Source organism: Lepisosteus oculatus, chromosome 3, assembly GCF_040954835.1.
Source record: "Lepisosteus oculatus isolate fLepOcu1 chromosome 3, fLepOcu1.hap2, whole genome shotgun sequence".
NCBI lineage: Eukaryota > Metazoa > Chordata > Actinopteri > Semionotiformes > Lepisosteidae > Lepisosteus > Lepisosteus oculatus.
In genome coordinates, this window is record NC_090698.1 from 19,821,442 (window position 1) to 19,830,763 (window position 9,322).

At 38.7% G+C, this 9,322-nt stretch overlaps 1 protein-coding gene across 10 annotated transcripts in view; it reads left to right on the forward strand.

Annotated features, from left to right (window-relative positions):
* LOC102684637 (probable E3 ubiquitin-protein ligase HERC1) overlaps positions 1 to 8,996 on the forward strand; it is a 72,519-nt gene extending 63,523 nt beyond the window's left edge. For all 10 annotated transcript variants that reach the window (XM_069186988.1, XM_069186989.1, XM_069186990.1 and 7 more), the window contains 7 exons: positions 489 to 658; positions 2,307 to 2,472; positions 3,154 to 3,230; positions 4,729 to 4,981; positions 5,774 to 5,926; positions 6,580 to 6,885; positions 7,389 to 8,996. In XM_069186988.1, the coding sequence (XP_069043089.1) occupies positions 489 to 658; positions 2,307 to 2,472; positions 3,154 to 3,230; positions 4,729 to 4,981; positions 5,774 to 5,926; positions 6,580 to 6,885; positions 7,389 to 7,574 (1,311 nt within the window). In that variant the 3' untranslated portion in view covers positions 7,575 to 8,996. The remainder of the gene's footprint in view (positions 1 to 488; positions 659 to 2,306; positions 2,473 to 3,153; positions 3,231 to 4,728; positions 4,982 to 5,773; positions 5,927 to 6,579; positions 6,886 to 7,388) is intronic.
* Positions 8,997 to 9,322: the final 326 nt, after the last annotated feature.

Below are 9,322 nucleotides of genomic sequence, written 5' to 3' on the forward strand. Positions count from 1 at the left end.
GTTTAGTAATCAAAGAAACTTAGCACCCCAGTTACAAACATTTCGTCTATGCCTGCTCTTGCCCTGTAAAAGTGTGTAAATGCACAGAACTCTGTCAGTCTTGAGGTTCTCTTGAACTGTGCTACTTTTCATGTGTTTTTTGGATGTATGTCATTAGTATTGGGATTTTAAAACGTTAACTAGTTACATGGAATACAAAGTAGACATGGAATACAAAAATGCTTAAATTAAACATTAAATCGATGGCAATAATAATAAGCTTATATCCTGTGTTATTTGTCTTGAAAAAAACAAAAAAAGCATAAACACAAAGATCACCGTGCTTTTGTTCATTTCCTTCATTGAATAAGATTATTTTGTGTTCTTCTGTTGTCAAGAAACCCCTTCATTGTAGCATATGCCTGCTCATACAGGCTGATTCAGAGGCCACTATATAGTATCATGATACTTACAGTACAATGTACCTGCCCTTTCCGTTTCCATTGCAGATTTCTGCCTCACGCTATAGCTCAGGAACCTCAGCAATTGTGCAGGGACACCTAAGAGGCCTCCTTGCTCCCAAAGTGAACACTCTTCCTCTGGTGAGATCGATTGGAAAGACCATGACACAGGGCAAGACTTATGGACCTCAGATTACTGTCAAGAGAATCTCAGCAAGGTACAGTACCTCCTTAATGATGGCATGTAGGTCTCCTGAGATATATTTAGTCTGTTTATGTTCTATGTCATAAAGGTTCAACCAGACTTCATGGACACCTAAAAGGGTAAATAACTCTAACATAACTGTCAATTTTAGTCACAGCTATTGTACAGTATTTTCTTATTAGATTGGTATTATTTTCATGGTATGAAACTTACTGTCCCATGATATGCAAACATACTGTTTTCGGTTGCCATGGCAGTATAGCTTAACTATCACAGCAAAATAGGAGCTTGGTTCAAGGGGAAACAAAGCTCTGCTTTAAGTCACTAGAGGGCAGCAACATTTCATAGATGTAAGAAAGTAAACTACCCTGTATGAAGTTATACAGTTAATTGCAAAGGAACAAGTTAAGGTTTATTCCATGATAAAACGGGAAAAGAAGAAAAGAAACAAAATATTTCAGCTGTGGAGCCTTCTTCAGCTGTCAGCTGTCACACCTGAAGAAGGCTCCACAGCCAAAATGTTGTGTTTCTTTTCTTCTCTTTTCAGCATAAAATAAACCTACTGTATACTTGTTCCTTTGCAGCCTACGCATGCTGACACAGCTACCTACTTCAGTATACAAATTTACAGCCACACAATCCATGTGTTTAGTTCAGAACAAAACAAGCTGTCAGTTAAACTTTGGGAACATAACATGTTAACATTGAATTGACTATACTGAACACGTTGCATGGGGCTTAATTCCAGTTTTAAAAAATCATCATTAAACAAAAGTCAGATATAGTACAAGGAAAATTCATATTGTAATGCTGCATTATTGGCAAGTAGTTTTCATGGCCAGATTCTAAATATATATATTTTTTACAGTGGGATAGAGGAAGATAAGAGATCACTTTATTAGCCAAATACAGATTCTTGCATTAGGAATTTGTCTTTTCGCATACCCCAGCTTGATCTCCATGAGACACACAGATGGGGAGAGAGAAGCTTGGGTTCAGAGCGCAGGCTCAGCCATTTATACAGCACCCCTGGACCAGTTGAAATTACTTTTTAAATATTCTTTTGCAGCTGGACAGAATAAGGCATTACCATACCAAAAGGGTTGTATACAGTACTTCTACCAATGAGAAGCTTCTACTTTTCTTTGATAATTTTGTTTACGTCCTACTGTACTTATGTTTTCTGCTTTACTGTTAAGTGTAAATTCGAAATATTTCATTCTCTTCATGTTTTCTGGCAGGGCATGTTATCACAAATACGTATTTTGATTTTATGTAAAGATTTTATAGCATGTTCACACCTAACACCTGTTTTGGCAAGATTCAGGCGTAGCAGTTTCTGTCAGCAAATTTCGAGGTAACTAAAAGTGAATGCTGCACTAATAATACTTACAGTATATGGCACAATGGCAGAAAAATATTATATAAAGATAACACAACAAGGTATATTGTACCTTGTATATTTATTTTCAATGTAGTATATTTACTATGTCATGTTTACATACAAACTAAACTATACAGGAATTACTATCCACAAAGTACACCATGGATGGTAGCAGTAAGTAAAATCTGACTTGCCTGACTTGGTAACTGCTTTGTCTCTGTGTGCATGTGGCACAACAGTTTGTTACTGTGATTCTCCCCTGGTCTGTTTCCTGCAGGGGACGTTCCAGCAAGCCCATCTTTGTGCAGATTGCCAGGCAGGTGGTGAATCTGAACCCCTCAGAGCTGCGGCTGCCCTCCAGGGCCTGGAAGGTGAAGCTTGTCGGGGAGGGGGCAGATGATGCAGGTGGTGTATTTGATGACACCATCACTGAGATGTGCCAGGTGAGACTGAATCGCAGTGCAAAACTGTCATTTGGCTCAGGGATGAGGAGCTGGTCACACAAAATATTACACTATGCCTAGTGTGCATAGATTAAAAAATGGCATCTTAATTTTGGGTAATTTCCTCCTAGGATCCAAGGGAAATAGCAGGGATTTAGATCAATGATAATCTTGGTGTAGGGATCTAGGTACACAAAGAAATGCTAGAATAATTATCCTGGTCCTCTCTTTGTCACCAGGCTTTGAGTTTGACTATATGAACAACCGATTCTACTTCATCCATAGAACATACAGTTGTGTTCTTTCAAATTTACTGTTGTCTTAATGGCATCCCTAACTAGATTTGTCTGGCTACTCAGTCTGGAAGGTCAGTCTCTGAAGTGAAGTTAAACCTCTTTGATAACACATAAACAGAGATCATTGTGCTAATGATGTGAGCTTTCGAACTATTATGCCCCTGAACTGGCAATCTCACTACCATATTTTTTTAGCTTTATCATTTTGGCGTAGATTGTGTAGATTCTATAAAGCCCTCTTTGAAAGTGTCATGATTACGGGCTCAGATGGCAACAAAATGTGGACACAGCAGGAGAGTAGATACTTTGCAAGGCACTGTATACTGTATGTATTGTTTTAGAATGACAGGCATGTTGAAATAATGTGACTTTTCTTGCTCCTCAGGAATTGGAATCTGGTGTTGTGGACCTACTTATTCAAACCCCTAATAGTTCTGCTGATGTAGGGAGCAACACTGACAGGTACAGACAGTGCTTGTAAAGTTCATTCTATTTCTAGTACTTTCCATTCACTGTACAAATGACAGAAAATGTGAAATCTTTCAGTAAAAACAAAGTAGGTTATAAAGTCTCATGAGACTCCAAAGAACAATACCAGATTTACGTGCATTATTTGTCAGAATGTTTTTCAGATTTCATCTGTATTTGTCCTTACAGTTGCCCCATTTTCAGTCCATATGAAATTAAAATCATTCTGACATTTTTTGGTTAGAAAAAGTAGATTTGTTTTCCTAATTGATGTTGTTTGCTTGTTTTAAATCTCACACTGGTGCTTGGTACTGGTCCCTTCAAAGACGTTTGAAAAGCATATTTTAAACTTTCACCAAACCTTTAAAAAGACCGTGTGGATTAAGTGCTATCCCCAAAGCTTGGCTATTGTGATTTTATTAGATAAAAAACATTGTCTCATGAATTGTACAGTAGATTGAAAAAATAAAGGTGTCTATTTTATCAGTTACTATTACAGTAGACATTGGATGATTTAAAAGATGACCTGTGTCCTCTGGCCTCTCAGAGAAGCCATACTGTACCATCCATACCAGTGGTACAACTATTATCTACCCTGCTTGTTCTTGCCTTTGGCTCTCTTCCTGGAACTGTGGCAGCAGTTGCTGGCATCGCCCAGTCTATATTTTCTCACTAGCAATGCTAATGCTTTATTATGACAAACATTTTTAATTTCCCCTTAAAGCAGGTTTGAACTACAAAACATGAATAGATTAGGAGGAGTGAGACTGCACCTTCTGATTATTTTAAGCATTTGTATAGAAATAGAAATGAACCTACAGTACTCTTTGAATGTGAAGGAGCAACTAATAATTACACTCATCATAGCTGTGTGTCCTGGGCTAGTATGTGGCTCTTATATTCTTATGGCAGCTCTTTGTAAACCCGCACTGTGAAGAGACATGACATTTCCAGCTCCTCATTAGAAAAATAACATTTTTTTTCATGCCTTCTCCTTCACCTCAAGTACTACTATAAGCCTTGATTCTATGATAGTAGTTCAGGTGGGTAGCTGCGTCAGCATGCGTAGGCTGCAAAGGAACAAGTAATAGGTTTATTCCATGCTGAAAAAAAGAAGAAAGAGAACACGTTTCGGCCCTGGAGCCTTCTTCAGGTGAGCCCTCACACCTGAAGAAGGCTCCACGGCCGAAACGTTGTGTTCTCTTTCTTCTTTTTTTCAGCATGGAATAAACCTATTACATGATTCTATGATGACACATAGGCAAAAGCAATTGTTTGTGCTGCTTTAACTTAGAAACATACAAACATAGGAGACGCCAGGCATCCCATAACCGTTATGCTTTTATTTATTCTGAAACCTGACACAAAGTTTCACAATTATTTTCTCACTAAAAGGTTTTGGAAGATATTTATGTTCTTTGCAGCTCATTAAACTATCGTCAGTACACTCTGGTTAGGAAAAGATTTGAACAAACTGGAATTGGTTCTGCAGGTTCTTGCTGAACCCTTCTGCAATCTCAGAGGAGCACATGATCCAATTTCGATTCCTTGGGATCCTGATGGCTGTGGCAGTCCGGACCAAAAAGCCTCTGGATCTGCATCTAGCACCTTGGGTGTGGAAGCAACTCTGCTTTATCCCTCTGAATGCTCAGGACTTGGAAGAAGTGGACCTTCTCACTTCTCGTAGCCTGCAGGGAATACTGCATCTGGAAAACAGTGGCATCACTGAGGACAACTTCCCTGTGGTAAGGGGGGGAAGGCAGCGTCTGAAAAGTCGAAACTGTATCACCACTTACTCATTCTTGATCAGGAGTAAATGGGAGATTCCAGTGGCTTTTAACATATATTATATCTTATATAATTCCTTGCTTTTATAAATTGCTTTTTTTCCATCCGGAAGGATCCATAAACCTATAAAGTTGGAGGGGATATATTTGTCCTCTACAGAATTGTAGCCTCCACCTGGGTGATGCATAGTAATCAATATACACAGGTAGCCCCATCTACTGCACAGTGCCCTGTCACCAGGATCACAGAATTCTGGTCCGGAGAGCAGAGTGCCTCCTACTGGTGCATAAATGCTACTTTCAGCAATAACCTGGTTTACATTAAAAGTCTTCCATCCCAGTACTAACCTGGTCCAGCCTTGTTTAGCTTCTGACATCAGATGAAATCTGGCTAGAATGTGATAGCACTGTTGTTAGATCGTAGACCTCTAATCCAGATTTTCATTTTAAAAAGGGGATTAATGATCAAAATGAAAGCAACAGAAAACTACATTCTTTTCCAGAAAATAGTCAGTGGAGACTATCACCACTCAAAAATTAGTAGTGATCTGGGTGGTAGCATTGATCATTTTTAGAAACTCCTTATATACTTTACTTAGTTCAATCTCTCCAAAGTGGGAAGTTATCTTGAATAACCTAAAAAATATGAATCATTGTATCAATAAAATAATGTGTACACAAATTGAATTATATGTGAATGGGGATAAAAGAAAACAGTTGTGTAAAAAGATCTGCATGTCTTTTCCCTAGATGATTCCACTGGACTCTTTTACTGCACAGAGTGCTGATGGGAAGTTGGTCCCAGTAGTTCCTGGAGGGTACAACGTCCCTCTGACATTTGCAAACAGAAAGGAATATGTGGAAAGAGCTATAGAGTACAGACTTCATGAGATGGATCTGCAGGTAAGTGAAATTTGGATTACCATTTTCTGTCCATTTGTTTGGACACTGCTTCTTTCAATTCAGGGTCACGGGGGAGCCGAAGCTTGTCCCATCGAGGCAGGATGCCAGTCCATCCCAGGGCAGACAGACACAAACATAGACACGTACACACTCACACCAGGGCCAGTCTTCCCAGAAGCCATTTAGCCTACCAGTATATTTTTCGACTGTAGAAACACAAAACTGAGGACCCAGAGGAAACACACACGTGCTGACCACTGCATCCCCCATACTGCCCAATTTGGATTACAAAATTTGATAAAACGTAAAAACAAATCTGTAGCAAGACTGCTCACAGTGGAATAACTGGGTAGGGAACTCACCATCTTCATTTGTTTTCTGGCAAGACCACATCAACCTGCCAGATACCTGGCAGATTTGTGGTGCTCTGATTCTGTTCTATACTTTGGAAGTATGAACTTAATGATCAGGTTTCTTAAAGCTATTGACTCCATTGTTACAGGTAGCTACGTAGACTTGTGACTTACCTTTGTACATTTCCTTCAAAGACTGCCATTTTTAGTAGTCTGCATTTTCCCCTATACTAAGAAAGGTCTGAGAAAATGGATGCCTATCGCTGCTGTACAGTACATAACATTATATTCTGTGCTTAGGTGGCAGCAGTGAGGGAGGGTATGTCCTCCATCATTCCTGTGCCCCTTCTGTCTCTGCTCACGGCCAGACAGCTGGAGCAGATGGTATGTGGAATGCCCGAGGTCTCGGTGGAAACGCTGAAGAAAGTTGTGCGGTACAGGGATGTCACTGACACGCATCAGCTGATTGGCTGGCTGTGGCAGACTCTGGAGGAATTCACCAATGAGGAGAGGGTCCTATTCCTACGCTTTGTATCAGGGCGTTCAAGACTGCCTTCAAACACAGCTGATATCACCCAAAAGTTTCAGATTATTAAAGTGGATAGGGTAAGTGAAAGCAACGAGCTTAAGATTCCTAAATTAACTGGGTTACTATGCACTATAAATATGCATGCAGTAAATAATGAAAAATGTTTTTCAATGGTGTTAATTAAAAATATAATACTAAATATGTGCTGCTAATGTACAGTATTCACCGGTGCAAACAACTTATCGTTCCGGCTTTGAATCTGCTACAAACAGAAAATAAAAGTGAATATAAAAGAAAATAAAAGAAGGAAGTTATATGACAGTAAAAACTGCACTTTGAAAAACAAAAACTAAAATGTATTGGATGCATAAGTATGCATCCCCTTTGCTGTAGTAAAACTACTGTAATTTGGTTCTGGTGCACATTCTGTAAGTACTGTGAGATGTCACAAGACTTGATCAATGGCCTCACATAGAGGAAAACCTTCTTCAGTTTGCTTACACTTAAAACTGGGTCAAATTAGAATGTAGTGGCTTAAATTTTTTTTAATAAGAAATATTTTTTTCTTCTGCTTCTGTAGCCTGTCAATGGCCTTCCTACAGCACAGACGTGCTTCTTCCAGCTGAGACTGCCCCCTTACACCAGCCAGGCCGTCATGGCAGAGAGACTGCGCTACTCTATCTACAACTGCCCTTCCATAGATATGGACAACTACATGCTGTCCCGCAACACAGATGCTGCAGAAGGCTTAGAGACAGAATACTGAGAAAGACAAACTCTCACTACCTGGAAGCACATCCCTCTCTTCTGAATGCTGCATTAGAGTGCTCTCTATGCAAGCGGAGAAGTAACTGCATGTAAAGTTATAAAATGTTGTAACTGAATTGACTAGTGCCACCACGTTCATTTAAGGATGCACACAGAGAAAATATCTGATATCTGAGAACTGTGCAAACCCTAACTAAATAGACTAAATAGACCGTTGTTATGGATGACTTTGGGTCTTCAACTTTGTGCACAGAAAGTCCCAAAAAACAAAAACTGCCAATTCAAAACAGTTTATTTGGCAAAATCAGAAAGTCATTGGCAAATAAATTAATTAATTGAAAGAGTTGTGACTTCCCAAAGTGAATCAAGTTTTTAAATCTGAAAACAAGATAATTATCCCTACCCAATGGGATTTTAGTTTTGAACTACATTAATTACAGTTTTGCAGTTTCATAATTTTTTGTTGTTTATTTCTAATGTATCTGGAAACAATTTCTTAATTACTGCCCCCTATATCAAGATGAAAAAAGCAGGACCTCAGCTCTGCCTGCAGCACGAACAACTGGCTAGTGATAAAGACAGTTGAAACTGACTGTTACTACAACTGCTGTATTAGATGATACAGAAGATAAGGATTCTATTTAAACTTTAGACTGCAGTATTGTCACTGAAAAAAATGATTACATCACAGCCTCTCAGGAGTGAATGTACAATATATATGTGAAAGCCAAGCACATATGCACTCAAATCACTTTTTTTTGCCAAAAAATGGTACTATTGCGTCTTAAACTGAGTTTTAGTATTTCATCACAGTAATTGACAACTGCTGCTGTTGCATTGAAAAATGTGTAGAACTCTAAATTTTTTATTATTTGCACTTTTCCTACAAATTCAAAGATGTTTTGAAAGTACTACTATTTTAAGTAGCCTTACTATTATTGCTGTAGTAAGTTTGGCTACACAACTTATAAGGCTAATACAGTTAGCTGTGAAATCTACACCTTCTTTGAACGTCTGTCAATATTTACCTCTTATGAAAGGCCTACAGCCAAAACTGGATTTATTATTTGGGCTCTACAGCATGATTGCAGTGATATTATAGTTACAGCTTGCAGCGTGTTCTTATTTTACATTTCAAAAACCGTTAATGCTATAAGAAAACTGATCTCAATAAATGCCCAGATTGGTCTTTTTCAGGGTTTTAAAATTCACATTGGAAAAGTTAGGTACTTGATCAGGCACTATAATGTGTGGTGTTACAGTAACTGGCATGGGTGTTGACATAGTGTTTGCACTTTATAGACGTGGATGTATTGCTGAATGAGTGATGGTTTGTGTTTTATGCTTCTGAAGAAAAGTCATATTCAAGAATGTTACAGGCACTAACCTCTGTAAGCATTAAACATTTTAACAGTGGTAAGCCTGCTCATCTTGAATGCTTCTCAAATCTATAGTACTACACACACATTTCCCCTATAAAAATAGGGCTCACCTCAGACACCTCTTCATTAAAGATATCAAAATGGGTGTGTAGGGAGATGGAGAATGTTGGGGGTAATTTTAATATATACTGCAGTACATTAATAGAGCATTACAAAAAGGTAGTTCTTGGAGAATCTTTGAAGTGGAACTGTGATAACTACATTTGGAAGCCCCTTTTCCCAGATGCTAAGTGTTCCTTGTCAAATACAATTATTCCCATAGGGGATCAGTGGCTTTGTCCCTTCAGCTGTAGCCTCCATTTTG